Source organism: Patagioenas fasciata, chromosome 17 (assembly GCF_037038585.1).
Source record: "Patagioenas fasciata isolate bPatFas1 chromosome 17, bPatFas1.hap1, whole genome shotgun sequence".
In the NCBI taxonomy this organism is placed as follows: domain Eukaryota; kingdom Metazoa; phylum Chordata; class Aves; order Columbiformes; family Columbidae; genus Patagioenas; species Patagioenas fasciata.
The window spans coordinates 4,319,764-4,335,811 of NC_092536.1; the positions used below are offsets into that span (position 1 = coordinate 4,319,764).

At 43.7% G+C, this 16,048-nt stretch overlaps 1 protein-coding gene across 8 annotated transcripts in view; it reads right to left on the minus strand.

Moving 5' to 3' along the window:
- The window catches only part of KDM2B (lysine demethylase 2B), a 112,112-nt gene that overhangs the window by 88,962 nt on the left and 7,102 nt on the right, over positions 1 to 16,048 (minus strand). For 7 of the 8 annotated variants that reach the window (XM_065852003.2, XM_071815984.1, XM_065852002.2 and 4 more), the window contains 3 exons: positions 15,446 to 15,590; positions 12,370 to 12,448; positions 7,450 to 7,496 (listed from right to left, as the gene is read on the minus strand). In XM_065852003.2, coding sequence (XP_065708075.1) covers positions 7,450 to 7,496; positions 12,370 to 12,448; positions 15,446 to 15,590 — 271 coding nt within the window. Of the gene's footprint in view, positions 1 to 7,449; positions 7,497 to 12,369; positions 12,449 to 15,445; positions 15,591 to 15,779; positions 15,804 to 16,048 lie in introns of those variants that run through there. The other variant, XM_071815981.1, reaches the window with a different exon arrangement.

The following is a 16,048-nucleotide window of genomic DNA, read 5'->3' on the forward strand; positions in this document are numbered from 1 at the left end:
TCATAATTTTCAGCGGTAACATTTACTTGCTGATTTTAGTTGTACTCTGACTTAGCAGATTTCGCAATTACAGAGAAGCTTAAGAGCACGAAGCACATGGGCAGCCCCAACAGTACAACTGTGAGGACACGTGGAACTCGATTTTAAAAACAAAGTGTTTCTTAAAAACAGTGAGAGATTTTAAAACAAGTCTTGGCCACAAAACAATACGATGGAGGAACTATTTGTTTTTATAAAGACTGGATCTCAAAGACATGTTGCTGTAACAGTGCAAATAACTTAAAACACCTGAGACAAATCACCGGCCTTGGCCTACACTGGGTTTGGATTTTTCGTTTTTTCCCTTGAAAAAATATGTAGCCAGGTACATAACTTGGGTCCCTTAAAGCACAGATGTTGGGCTTGGATCCTCAGAACAAGGGGATAGCACTGACATGCCATTATTTTACAGGCACTTGTGAGGAACATCCAAGCTCAGCCTCATCCTCAAGGATCCGTTCTGATCCATCCTCCCTGTGCCCTGGATCCACCTGCAGGTCCTGTCTCCTGTGGGTCTCAGTCCCTTGATGAATCCACAGTGCGACTCACAGGATCCAGAGACTGGGAACCCTCAATCTGAATCCTCATGGGACGAAGAACATCCTCACAACATGTTTTTTTATAAAACTACACAGAGATTGGCATTCCAAACGGCAGGAACAATGAGGATGCTTTCACTAACACCATTTTGGTTAATACTCCAACAGTCCTGCTTGGATGAAAAGGAAAAAAGTAGAACCCGGAGAGCAAGGCAGGCACAGATCACGCCGCGGGGCACAGAAAAACTGTGAGCAACAAGAGGAGAAATCTTGCAATGAATGGAAATATTTCAGGCGAGTACCTCCCCTCCCATGAGATCAGTGCTGGCCCTCCCCTAGCAGAGCCTGGTCCACTGTGTTGCAAAAAACATATTATTTGGGCCCTGGGAACAGAGCAAAGACCTCACTGCCTCCTCCTCAGCCCTCCACAAGACTCCTGGAGGTTCAGCAGCCAGTGACTCCTGACTCGGCTCTTCTGCTCTTCCCAAGTGCCGTCCCCGTTCCCTGGACAAACCCGCACGTGTCCATCCCGAGGTGCAGGTCGCCCCTCCTCGGGACAGCAGTTGGGTTGGGGGAACACCCCTCACAATACAGCTCCTCTAATGAGCCGCTCTCCCACCTCCTCCCCGTCTCCAATTTCACAACTTCCTTGAAACAAACGGAGCGTCGCTCTATAGAAAAAGCAGTGCTAGGTCCCTATTCAGCAGAAATGATGGAAAAGTCTCCTGAACTGCAGTGGGCGGCTGCTTTGTCCTTCTTTTGTATCTGCATGGTTAATTTTCTTTCACAGGATGGAGCACTGAACATTGATTAAGACAAAATTTCCCCTACTTGCCCGCAGACCACACTATGAGCCTCTCGACTTGCTTTGTAGTTCAGTGTGAATTCAACCATGATACAATTTCCAGAGCAGGTTGGTTTGAGAGGGGGAGTAAACACACAGGAGGAAAGAATCAAAAAAAATCACCAGGAAGGAGTTCCTCACTTACCTGGTTTGCGTTCAGCTTTTTTGAGCACAGCCAGCTTGGGCACCGTTGTGCTGACACGCCAGAAGAACTGTTTGCTGGTGTAAAAGAAATGTTTTATGTGGTTTCTGCCCTCCCTCCTGCCTTTGCCCACCTGGTCTGCAGTCACCACCACCACAACTTTCTGTGGAGACACCACTGATGATTCCCGATTCAGTGCTGAATTAAATTCATACATACGTATATGTATTTATCTATACATGTGTGTACAGTTTTTTATATATATACACATAAATCACATTTTATAAACCCAGAATCATCAATACCTACAATGTCTGCATCTCTTTCCACTCCCCTTCCATTATCATCTACTTCCAGAAACACAGATTAGGAAGGTTCTTGTCTTTCTGTGAAGTACCTGGTGTGCATATTCTCATTTTAGCTGAAGTTCCTGGTGACTACAGTAGCATCTGTGTTTAACAGAACAAAACCAGCTAGATACAGAGCCTCACGTAGCTTATGGCTGTTACATACACTTGACGGGCAGTAATCCTTTCGGTCCCAACTGAATTTAAATGATTTATATCAACCTGCTTACATTAAGGGAACTTGCTCCACCCCGTTCAGCCCTGCACAGCAGAGGCTGTGGTTCACCACACTCACTGCATCATTTACAGTGTACAGGAGAACTAGAAACTGAGGCTCCCCAAATGCTGTTTCCAGCACCGTGCTGAAGAGATGCCTGAGCAGATCAGTTCACCTTTCAGCCCCGTTTCCACCTGGGAAAAGACGGTCACACCGTTTACTGGGCACCATCACACCGTGGAATTGCAGTCACTCCCACAATGAGCAAAATGTTGTGATGTCCAACTTGAGAAAGTTTGCTTATGACTCTCCCCTGCGAAAAAAACCTTAACAGCCAGTAAAATACTCCTCTGCAGGTCTAATTTCTTCCACTGATGCTAAAGAAAGCTCAGCTGTTCACTTCAGTGCGCTACGATGAAGTCCTTAACATCTTATTTGCTTAGTGAATAAACCATGAGCAGGGGTATGACAGCAAACGGCATCTCCTCCAGAACCGACCCTGTCAGCAGCATTTGCAGGGCCAGACGCCTCTAGTTACCGGGCTTTTTCCTTACAAACGTCTAGGATTTAATAATGTAATTTATTCTATGATCTTTCTCCACTGACACCACTATTAGAAACTCATGGCTGAGGCACAGAGCTTCACACATATTTCTTTAAACGCTCAATTTGCAACAGAAATACTTGGCTCACCTCCTGTTCTTCTGGTGTTTCTAACGAGAAAGCAAAACCCAGCAATAATCGGGTATCTCTTCAGCTACTCCCAGCAAAGAAAGCAGCAGGGTGCGTAGAGCCTTGGGTTTCCTTTCACCCTTTGTCTTGGAGATCAAAGCCTGCTGCCAGGTCTTCAAAGATTCGACAGAATCACAGAAATCAAATATTGAAATGATCTATTAGGTCCCATCTCGTGTATCATCTCTTCGGGCCTGGTGAACATTGCTCTATGCAACAGTTTTCCGAGCTTTGCCCCGTTTAACTGCCATATCTCAACGCACAAACTTTATCACCATTAAAAGCTTTGCTGCTTTCAGCTTTACTTTGATTCTTTATACAAGAGGAAAACACCAAAGCCTTTCGACACAGTTGTGAACACAACAACTAAATGAAAGGAACTAAACATCTTCTATCCATGTCAGCCTTATGGCGCAGTCCAGTCTACAGCATCAGATTTTAACAGCAAAATACACGACCGACAATACATTCTTCACTGCTCCTACGCTTCTTTTAATTCTACAAATAAACCCGAAGTGAGTTAGTTAAATAAAATCCATCAGTGAGTCGATGTCAGTTGTTCGACCACCCCATGAATAGTCCGAGTCCTGTACTCGCGCTGTTCCCACTGACACAATGCCCGGCCGGGCACGCCGAATTCCACACAACAATGCTGCTGATCCCACCGGAGCGACCGCTGCGCTCGCAGCTTTAACCTCTGCGCTCGCAGCTTTAACCTCTGCAGCCCGGGGATCACAACCTCTCCCAGTCTCTTTTTGCCCCTTACAATCCCCAGCACGTTTGGAAATCGCCCCTTTTGCCGCTCGCCGGGATTTTTGGTTTGTGCGCCACCGAATCCCGGCTTCGACACTCGTCCCGAAATACATTAAATAAACCACAATCATATCCCGGCACACAAAGCCCCGTAGAGAGGAGGTGATGAACGTTACAGACCAGCAGCACCGCTTTTATTTAGCGGTTTATTCAGTTTATTTAGGTACGAGTCTAAAAGCTGCGGCCTAGAGACATCACTGGTGGAAGACGCCAACGCGAGAGGCCTGGAAAACATCAATTATTCTGTACAGCTGCTGCTTCTGGGCATTAGCAATAAGTCACTCAGAATCACAGTCTGAGGAAAAATTAGTAATTGCTACCACTTCACATACCTGTTACTCCCCATAATCAGATTTTCAGCTAAACTGACCCTCTTTTTGAGAATATTTTTGGTAAAGACACTTCTGGAGTGTTTCTAGAGAGCTCTGTGACTTACACTTACACACCACACCAGCACGGCATGCCCAGAGTGGAAAATAAGGAGCCTGCAAAAATCACACTGAACAGATTTTAGTGCAGCTGTGGCAGATGTTTAAGGAGACATTAGGAGGGTCAACGACCCTCTTAATCAAATTTTAAATCGACTTATGAAGAGATGACAGTGACATTTTGTCCTTCAGAATTAGCAGTCAAATCTACCTTATGCGATGAAATTATAAAGCTTAAGAGCTGTTAAATCACAACAGAGTTTTTCTTCTTCCAAGAGTTGTCTGGAGTTCCTGAGCAGGCCAGTAACTCCTCTGCTCTCCTCCATTTGTGCTCTTGGCTCAAAGCCACTGCAGAGATCAGACAAATTCCAACCGCTGAAATTAATCCACTGTCTCAGGTTTAAAAAGTATCCAGGATATCTTCCGTATGGAGGTCGGAGTCTCGTTATAACCACTTTCCAGCTGTGCAGTTTAAAGTGTTTGTTCTCTAAAATAAAGCAACTGCACGGGAAGAGCATTTCATCACACACATTACACATCATACATTACACACAGATGCGTGTTCATGCACATGGATGTGCTGGTTATAACATCATCCAACTAAATCACAGCTGGTATCGGCATGTTTTAAACCATGAAAACAAACCAAAAATCCAACAAGCGACGGAAATGTTTCTTTGGAAGTCTGGCAAAATACTAAAAAAAGAAATAGACACCTAAGCCCAGGTAGGCACAAAAAAGAGAACATTGTTATTGACGCAGACTACGGTTTTCAAAGGGAAATTTAAAAAGCTAGGCTACCAATTCTCCTTATTTCCTTGTTACTCACAGGAACCCAAACATGGAGATGACACAACTATCATATTATAAAATAAGATTTCAGAATAATTGGAGACCAAAGGCTCGGCAACTTCCTATGGAACTGATGTGCTTTGGAAAAACGCGGCATCATCTCTTTGAAATGTTCTATAATGAATGAGTTTCCCCCGACGCGAAGAAGAAATGAGGAAAAATTAAAGGTTTAAATAGCACCAGAATACTATAGTGACGAGCAGTTGAAAAAAGAAAACAACAGTTTACACAGAACACAACATTTTTCAAGCTATGTTCTCTATCGACTCCCACGCACACTCAGATGCAGAGTTATGATCATTCCGCTTCACATTCACAAACCGTCATTCCAGGTTCAGCAAAACCTTGAACAAGTTTTGAAAACCCTGCGCTTCAGAAACGCGGATACCTGGAGGTTCAGGCAAGGTCTGAGGAGTCTGCTATAAACTCAGAGACAATCACAAGAGGTATTAATAAAACAAGAAATTTCACCTGCTTTATTTGAATATCGGATTGTGAGTGCAACATATAAAGCTAAAACTAGAAAAACTTCTCAGCAATGATATGCAACAGGAAAATTGCTCACCAGCATTTCCTGAAATCATTAGGAGATAATTTAGAGACAAGGCACGCAGACAGGAATTGGTGCTCTCAGCGTCAATGTGGCCGTTACCGTCCGGCAAATTCCACAGCGACAGAAGCGATTTGCCATAAGAACCAGGATTTTCCAGGTGTAACTTACAGTCCATTTCCCAACTATTTCAGATCTTTGAATCAAAGTTTCCAGCCGCGATGCCAGAAGTCATCAACGTATTAAAAAAAGACAGCAGGTGACAATGGTCTTGACCGAATTACAGCACAATGACTCCAAAGAGACTTTGTCCAAACACAATTAAAAAGGCCCGTGATGTGCGGTACCTGGCCTGAAGCGTATCCATGGATTGCTGAACCAGCTGTGAGAAACCGCACACTTTTACATTAAAGTTAATCTCAGAGTTAATTACGATTGTTATTTCTGCCCCATTGTTTTATAAATCTCATTTTATTTATAAATATCCTCTTTCTCCGCTGGCCCTGTACACAGGAATCTCCACCCCCCAATATTTCAAGGGACACCAATCTTGAGGAAACGCAACTCCCACACTTTGCCTGTTTTACAGGAAAAACAATGTTGTTATGCAACACCACGCTGGTCCAAAACATCCCAAAGTCAGACCCCAGTTTCAGCACAGAAATGGCAGTTTATCGGCTACGCAACAAATTCACACAAAATAACAAACAGATAATTAAAAGTTTCATGCACAAGGCTCCTCCGCAGCAAAAAGAGCTATTCTGTACTTTTAAATGTGCATGTGCAGGGGAAATCCATACAATCTAGGACTCTGGAATACCCTCATATGATTTCCTAATTGAACTGCAGATTGACCGACAGAAATGCCACCAAACGGCACTTCCCACACCGCTTCCCTCACATTTGCTACCAAAGAGCTTTGCGGCCTTTTTTCCCCTCACTTATAAATGGTCATAAATAAAGCACCACAGCCAAGTTTTGTTTGTGAAGGAAGGTTATCAGAGATAACCCCTCTCTCACAGATAACCCAGTGACCAGAAATGAGGCACAAGTTCCTCTCCCTTGTTTTTCTTAACTACATCTTCTCCAGACTTGATATTCCTATTGATTGTTAAACTCGAGAGTCATTTTCACAGATTTGCCTTTCAGAACGCAGCAGTTGGGCTAATTTAAAGGATTAATTCCTGCCACAACACGTTCTAAATAGCAAGAATGCAGTTGAAAGGCTGGGTGAAGGACAGCAGCTAACACAGCGACGACTTCAGAGTGTACTATCGCTATTCAGTAACAACTTCAGATAACCGGCAAATAACACATCCATCTTCAGGAAAAGCAGATTTCAAAGAAACATACTGTATCATCCTACTCAAAATGTAGCTTTTCTTAGAGTTAAAAAAGAATTCTTTCGCAAAAATTGCTAGGAAGTATTTGATGATTAGAGTCAGCGCTCCTCTGGTTTGTGTCTTATCAGAAGTCAGGCGGTTTGCAGGGCTTTGTGCTCCGTCTCTCTTGGCAACCTCTCCTCAAAGCACTGACCTGGCCTGACACTGATAAAGACGGTGGGGAGAGCACAGGCAAGAGGTGACCCGGCTCCAATCACACCTTTTACAAACAGATGCTCTACAACAGATTAAAAACAATACAAATAGGACCGCGATCAATAGAGCTGCTGCTTTCCAGGATCACAAAAGTGTAAGTAGGACACCTGTTAGGAGCAAAAGCATTCGCTCTCTTTCAAATGGCCAATTATCCAGCATGAGATCAGAGTCTGGTCAGCACAGCTACTAATTAGGGTTCTCCCAGCCTTTTTAATTCACAAATTGCTTCTTCGTGCCTTCTCCCAGATTCTGAGAGTTATCACAAATGTCTACAAACACAACTGGACAAGTATTTCAAAGCAATTCTCTTCTGTATAGAGTTAATCCCGCGCATTCAAAATAACTTACCCACTAATAGCTTCACATCTCTGACGGTGAAATCCGGGTCAGGCATTCTATAATTAGCAAAGAAAGCAACGTTAAATACTGTCAAGATAAGTATGGGTACACTTTTGTTACCAAAATAAAAGAGAAATAAATGTATAGTGCTCTTTGTCCGTGATGCAGTAGGTGGAACCGAGCAAGGCTGTTGGGAAGCATGGACAGCGCAAGTTTTAATGACGTACATCTCATCTTTGCATGGGCAAGTGTATTCACCTCGAGGTGAATATCATCGATACAAACTGAGGCATAAAACAAGCAATTTGTTCAAAGTCACATCATCACAGGTTGGATTCACTGCTTGGAAATAAAATAGCAAAAGTAATGAATTACAGACCCTTTGTTTAATGACTGTTCCAAACCTCCCTGACTGGCAGAAGACGACCAGGCTTTATTTGGTGGGAAGGGAAATTGTTGTTCAATTCAATCTGGGCTAATTCAGAGCTAAATTAAATGGTAGCATAATTGGTTCGACCATGTTGATTCATTTATAAGATCATTTCTAGCACAGGCAATGTTTTCGGCTTTAATATAATTAGACAACAGCCCAGTACATCGAGTGAGTGAGTTCTACACGTCAGGTAGAGAGAAAAATTCTGCAACATGTAGACTGGACAGAAAAAGAAAACAAAAATAGTTGTGTGGTTTAAAAGCTGATTCACTTCACCTCCGTGACAGTATTTCACGCCCCAAATTGCACAAAAACTGGGTAAGGAATTGTAGTGAAAAACAGCCCTGCGGGAGCTGCCAGCCTGGTGCCTGGTCCCTCTTGTACTGCCTTGGGTGGAAGAGAAATCACTTGCTTCTGCTCATAAAGCACTTTTGACATAATGCAGTTAGAAATCAGAATGATCCAGCCCACAGGCAAACTTCTAGAGCAATAGGGTTTTGCTATGAAGAAAACACTGAAAGGTGAAGTTAAAAAATGCATTTACTGCCACGCACACATCTTGAGAACTATTTGCCAAATTGTGTTTGTCCACTTTCTTCTACCCTTATCACCTTCCCCTGGTGGGATGCGGAGGCTGGACCGTATCTTCTGTTAGTTCTTCGCCAACCCTCACATCTTTGCATTTAACTGCAAGGGCCCCACAGCTTTGGAATTCACTCCCTCGCCAGAATGAAGCAGCCTGAATCTCCTGACCTTCAGTTCATGCAGAGCTCATCTTTTTTCCAAGCACTAGAAAATCAAAAGTAGGGGAAGGAGGAACTATTTGTGGACGACAAGAACATGCAAGGCTTATCTTCAAATGCCACAGCTTGTCTGTATTTTATGTCAGGCACATGGAACAATTAGATGGACAATCTTTTTCACATTTGTATAAATCAAAATAAAAATCAATAACCAAGATAGATAACAACCCCACCCAGATGCAGACAAGTCTTTCTCAGGGCTCCAGCAGCAACCAGCAACAAACATTACTTAAACTGGAAGAACATATCCCTCGCTAACAATAAAACTGCATGTTTAGCTCTTTGGAGAGCACATCTGGAATAACCTTGTGTTTTTCTCTGTTGGTCCATTTGTTTTTCTGCATATAAATCCGGAATACCAACCATGCAAGAACTGAGCAGTTCTGCAATTGTTATGCAATTTTCAGGCAAATGCATCTTGCGTAAGAACACTATGAATGTTTCCAAAGATTTCATATTTCATTAAAATTAGGTGAAGAATAGTATAGCAGGATGACTTCACACCAAAACATGACTGACTACATTTGAGATTTCCAGCATTCTGTTACACACAAACTATGTTGCCCCAAACAGAAAAGAAATGCAAACAGCTCAGGGTGCACTGATGCAAACTTGCATTTCAGTAAATGTTTAAAGATTTGCTAGAGAAGTCTCCTATTCAGCCCTAAGGAGGACGGGCGCTGGCTAGCATACGTCTCTGATTAACCACAACACAATGCACAATGACCCCTGTTCAGATACCAGGGGGAACACCTCTCCAAAATAGCATTTTCTCTCCACGTCACAACCCTGGAAACAGCCAACCTGAGGAAAACAGCTCCTATCCTGCTGCGAGATCACAGGTGGACTTTCCTGCTCTGGGCCATCCACGTAACAGCTCACAGTGGGCAGAGACAGAAGGGAAAGCAATTCTCACAGTTTCATTTTACAACTGGAGAAGTTTAGAAAGCTAAAAAAGATCCAGTAAAGCACGATTTCCTCCAGAGTTTCATCAACAAATGATTCGGATCCCAAGGCAGAGCGTCCAGTCTCGCTCTGGTGATGAAAGATGGCAGACGGTGACACTCGTCATTTCAAGCAGTAAATGTGATGGTGAGGCTGAAGGCTCCCAACGTTTCGGATCGGTTGTGCAGGATTTAATACTACGTTGATCTTGCTGGAATACACTGCACACAGCAGGTATGGACCTGCACATCCACTACATACCAGCTGCTTTTGATAGATAGATATAAGAAGTGGAGATGTAAATAAAATTAAATCAAATCGTGTTATCCTGCAGAGTGCCAAACAGGAAAGCGTGTTCACGCTTTTCACTTCTTTCATTTAAAATACACACAGACTGTGCTTCCAATCTTCTCTCGCTCTAGTGACATTTATGCCCATGTGTATACAATTCCTTTACAACGTCATTTCAAACTACTAAGTTATGCTCATTTAAATAAAAGCTATTAGAATGTTGAATGTCCTATGAGAGAACATTGATCTACAAATTCCAGTATAAACTTTGGTATTTTGACTCTCAGTTCTTTCTATTTTAAGCTCTATTTTAAGCTAATTAAATGCTGCACTTGGTCCTCTTACTTCTTCACTTCTTGCTTGTTCTGAAACCTGTATTTATTTGACTGCTCTGATAACGCTTTCAAATAAAGGTTCCTTATTTCCAACGGTCCTCTCTGAGGCGTGGTTACCTATATGTGGACTCAGGCTGTGTTATGTGTGCACACACATAAGCATTTGAAGACAGATCTTTCTTTTTGCCTCAGGAAAACACAGGAGCCCATCTAGAGCCCGGCCTGTTTGTACACATCATGTATAACCACTGAAGGCCAAAGTCCTCCCTTCTTCAAGGTTTCACCAAAAAATTACTGGTGACTTCCAGAGAGGAATAGGAAAGCTGACTGCAAATGCATCTAAAAACAACACGTCTGGAAGAAAAACAAGCCAGCACCTGACACAAAAAGGAAAGCTGTCATCTTTCCAAGATCCCAGTAGCTTGAGGAGTCTCTGAACCCCTGGATGAAGAAAGAGCAAGGACAGTTCTCCAAAGGCAGCAGCACACCTGGAGGCTTCAGCGAAAGCACACGGCTCAGCACAAGTGGGTAGGAGGGGAGAGCCAGGTGGCAGCTCTCCGGATTCCAGGCACACAAACAATAGGGAAGCCAAGGATGATGTGTGAGCTGAGATCCGAATGGTGAAAAGCCTGAGGGGAAATTGCTCCAGCACAGAATCCTGAATAACGAGGTATTAAGAAGAAAAATATATTACATCCTGTGTTTACACACACCGAGAAACAAGGTGTCTTTGTGAAGGATCTTGTCCAACACCTACAGCACATCAGCAGCCCAGGTTCTGGAGGCATCGCGGCCTGCTCCAGGCAGAGGAACGCGCTGGTCCAAGCTCCGGTACTCGTCACCATCTCCCGCACCGCCATGCACTTGCCATTGGTGCTGAGGATCTGAAGCCCGGTGATGTTTGTGTCTGCGGGATGAGCTCACACCTCACCAGCTGAGCAGGCACCAGTAGCACATGAGTTGCTGAACCATCTCCCAGCTTTCTTGTGGTGAATTTGTGACCGTCCTCATGCACGGGTGGAAGACCTGGCTGCCAGAACTGTTGGTTGCTCCAGAAGGTGCGTATTTTGCCCCTTTCCAGGTCCCCAGGTTTTCTCAAGCCATTCTCAAGATGCAGAGAGATCTCTGCGGAGCTGCAGCAATGTCTCTGTTTCCTAAAGAGAAGAGCTGACGGCTTCTTCCAGCAGAAATCCTGGAAGCTTCTATCACTTGCCCTTTAAAAGCTGCAGTTTAAAACCAACCCACATCGAGACAGCAGTTGTCTCAGATGATTATCCATCGTTTTCCACAGTAGATACGTCTTTCAGATGACTCCTCCAAGAGAAGCATCTTTTGAAGAAATAAACTGATTGATTAATGGTTTTTAATTAAATAATTGGGACTCTGTGGTTCCCTAAACTTTGAGGTGTTCCAACTGAAACTGAGCAAAGTAATTATGCTTTCAGAAGATTCATTTTCTGCCTTTCAGATATAATCATTTACATAGACCTAATTTCCAAAAGTATCGAGGAACATTTATCTAAACTAAGGATGATGTGGCTGATAAAGTATATAATTTTAATATTTCTCTCTTAGACACTGTCACTTTTATAAAGAAACTTTCAGGATTCTCTTATTCAAATATCAAATCCTTTATGACTGGATATTAACAAAATGCAAGCTCAGAAAGCCTCTAATAATACCACATTTTAACTACACATTATTAAATATTTACAAAGCTGTAACATTCTGAAGAGACACAATTCTAATGGAAAATGACAGGCATCATTACACATTCCACCTGTAAAGGAGAAAACAATTGAGAAGTCAAGAATTGAAAGGGGGTTGTTCTGTCGCTACAGCACGGATTAGATGCAAGAACCTTTGAATTTGATTCCTAACTTTCATCACTGACTTAGTTTTGATTGTGTAGCACCACGCTGTATGCACTTAACTTTTATAGACCTCATTATCTGCTTGTTTATAAGCGGAAAATAATCATTCCCCTTCTCAAGGGTGCTGACAGTCTTACTAATTGCAATACATTTTGAGATCATCAAAAGAAATATCACATGCAAGTGGAAAGCATAATGGTTATTTTATAAAAGCATTTATTAATCATCAAGATTTGGTTGTAACTTACTTAATTCCCAGTCCATCCTTATTTCTGAAGATAAGGGGAACTCTGAGAGCTTCTCTTTGCACGTACTCAAAAGTGAAATCTGTTTGAATAATGAATTAAAAAAAAATCCAAAATCAATTACAATGGCATTGGCACTTCACATTTCCCCAAAACGCTCCCCATTTCCCTTTTCTCACCAAAGAACTTCACTATCACTTAAAGAAAAATATAAAGAGAATGCATATTCTAGGTCCAAACCGGAAACCAAAAGACAGACAATGGTCTCCCAGCTGCTCTCTATTTTTCCTGTTCACTGATGCACATAAAATAGAATCCAGTCAGAGTTTGTCAATTAAGGTCTGGGTTGAAACACCCGGGCTGTAATGAAATCCTAAATTAACAGTTGAAAGATAATCCTAACTAAATCACTGCAAATCAGGAGAGCACTTTTGGGGCAACTGTATAGTTTAAACTGCATGTTTAAGTTTGTAAAGTTATAAATTTCTACTTGGGAAAAAAACATGTTTTCTTGTGAGCATTATCCGAGTATAGCAGAAAGCCCTGACTCTGTAAAAACATCACGGGTTTTTATGCAAGGGTTACTATGACTTTCAAGAGAGTTGGTTTGGTTTTGTTTTGTTTTTTAATTAATCTGCAATGTACCTGCAGGGGCTGATAGGCAGAAACCTCTCACAGCCGCTGGTACTTAGGGAGTGGTGCAGAAGGAACAGTTTCTGGGTGGGAGTCACAGTACAACACACAAGCAAACCGACCATTAAACGTGTTTGTTATGTTAACGCGAGCAGTATCACCTTGTTGCTTCACTCTGAGGATTCCACAGAACTGGCCTTTCCCCGGGATCTCTTTATGCAATGGGCTGACACAATAGCAGTGATTTGGGGATTAGAGGGGAGTCACCAGGCAGCGATTTGGGTGAGCGGTGCCTAAAAAACCCCATTTGGAGCCTTCTGCCACAGGGAGCAGAGAAATTCCTGCGGTGGCCACTGTGCCTGTGGTTCTGCCATTCCTCCTTTAAACAGGAAAAATGACCTTTATAGACCATCCATACGCTACCTTAAACTGGAAAACACTGACTCTTCAGCAGTAGGGAACACACTACAGGCTGCCAAAGACACTTCATGTGTTATATTCAAGTACACACAAGTAGTTTAACACACGTTTCCTGGGAGAGCAGGAGAAGTTCCGACTCCAGCTCCTTATCCACGACGCTTCTCTGCTATAAAAAACCCCACGCTGAAAGAAACAGGGGAAAGAAGCCTGCAGATGTATTTCCCTCTATTTGCACGACTTTTTCCTTGCTGTTTTCAGTTAGTAATTACGACAAGTAGGGATATAATATTCCTACTTAAAGTTACCAAATCAGAGCACAGTAATTACTCGCTTACAAAAACATTAAAATTACAGAAACTTCATTGCCACCAATCTCAAAATAAGTGTAATGAATAGCCCAATTAAATAAGGTTACCAAATAAATATTTTTGTACTAGAGAAATCTTCATTCCTCCTAGGAATTCTCATTAAAACTGCTCTGCCTTTAAGTAAGCAAGTAAATAAACCACAGGTATTTTTTTAAGGACCCGCTCACCCAAGACAGAAAGTCAACAAACATCAAGAATTGTATCAGTAGGAGAAGCAGAGGCAGATATGTAGCCTTAAAAATACAGAGCTCAACCAGTTCCATGTGTTCCTACAAACTGACTTTTTTATTCTCACTAACCACTGTCATTGTCTTGACTCACTTCAATCCAGCTCTTGGCTTTATAGAAGTAAAAAAGCAATAGTAAAAATAAAAACAGAGCCAATAGGAGGGGAGACCCTTTCTTGGTAATGCCCCAACAAAGCATTTAAATCCCTTGTGGGGTCGAACAAAGCAGACACAGACCACAACAAAATAACAAAAGACACTCATTTATTTTCAAGTTCCCTAGAAAGGAGAAAGCTACCCAAAGATTTCAGAGCTGCTGAGCCAGGGAGCTGTGGATTGTGTTATAGTTACCATGTAGCAATGGCAACCACTGGAGTATTTGGAAGATGAGGGTAGAATGCAGTCATTTTCTGGAAAATTAATTAACATTTTCCAGCTAAAAAATAGGTGTTTGTGTATTGTTTGGAGGAAGAGGGGTCAGGGTTGAGCTTATCTCCTAAACAAATACCTTCCTAAATAAGATAGCTATTTAATTTCTCCACCACATTAACTTTTCTAAAAGGAGCTTAAAATGCTCATGCAAAACTAAACCTAGGGGAGAAAAGGAAATTTTCTAAACTAGATTAGTGGCTCCATAGTTATGGCCATTTCAGGAGGATTACAGCCCGAGCTACTCTTTCCTGAGAACGCCGGCTCAGGCAGGGAGTCCGCCCTGGGGCCGGGTTTGGCCAGAGCCATCTGGGATTCAGGATCCGTTTCAACAATGCTGCAGCAAATAAAGGTGATTTGCAAATCCCCCGGCCCGTCTGATTCCCGGGCAAACCTCTCCCATTTCCCTTCCTGCCAGGCTGGGCGCTCTGGCTTCGCTTCGTTATTTAAGTCACCTCAGCAAACCATGTAACTTCGGAGACTGGAGCGTTGTAATTTTATATATGACAGAAACACGGAAAAGTTATTGACTTTGAAGTCTCCGAACCCGGCTCATCAACGGCATCCTTTGCAAAAGGGGTCGTGGACTCCACGGGGCGGAGGGGGGAGTGGGAATCACCTCCGGCCGAGTGGGGGCTGGGGTTTCTGCCTCTCCTCTGCCAGGACCGAATTCCTGCACATCCCGCTGCCGCGGGGTCAGGGCAGCGGAGCACGCCGGAGCTTGGGGAGCGCACGGCGCTGCCGTTCAGCACCGCGCCGCCCCCCCAGCACCGTGTCGGGGCAAAAGCCGCCCTTGGGGTGCGGGGCGGAGCCGGGCATACCCCGCAGCAGCCAAACCCCCCTCCCTCGCCGCCTCCTGGCCCGGCGGCGTCACCGGATCCCCGGGACAGGGGATGCGGGCGCGAAATACGAACCGGGGCGCGGAGCGACACGTGGAGGCGGCGGCAGCGGAGCGAGCCCGGGCCGGGCAACCGGGACCCCCTCCCTCCCCCGGGCAGTTACCTTTCCCGTCCATGGCATGCACGAAATCCCCGTGATACGTTTTACTCTTTAATTTCTCTTCCAAATTGAAACTCCTGATGCTGACAATTTCCTCCACGTCCGAGAGGTCCTCGTTCTCATCGTACCGCATTCTGTCAATGGCTCGCTAGAAAAAAACAAAACAAACATATTGTCCAGAAAAAGACAACAAATATTGGGGTTGGTTGGGAGGAAAAATCACGGATCGTGCAGGAGGAGTTGATAAACAGATTTTGGGGGACATAATTATGATGGCAAGACACCAGATGAACAAAACCTGAACCCAAACAAGCTGCAACACAGCTGCATGCACAACCTTTTCCATCCCGTGACACGGAACTAGACAAGAATAACAGGTGTTTGGCTGCAGGAAAACTCAAAGTTGCGCTGCTGTGCAGGAGCTGCCGTTTGAAGGCGAGCAGGAGAGCGGCGTAACTCGCCCAAAATTCACAAGCTACAGCACCGACGGGTTCGCAGTCCCGCTAAAAAACGCGAACGGCAGCCAGTGCTCGTTAGCAACCGGATCATTTTTATTATTATTGTTATTTTCGCACGTGAATACAAGATAATTCCCCGGGGAAACGG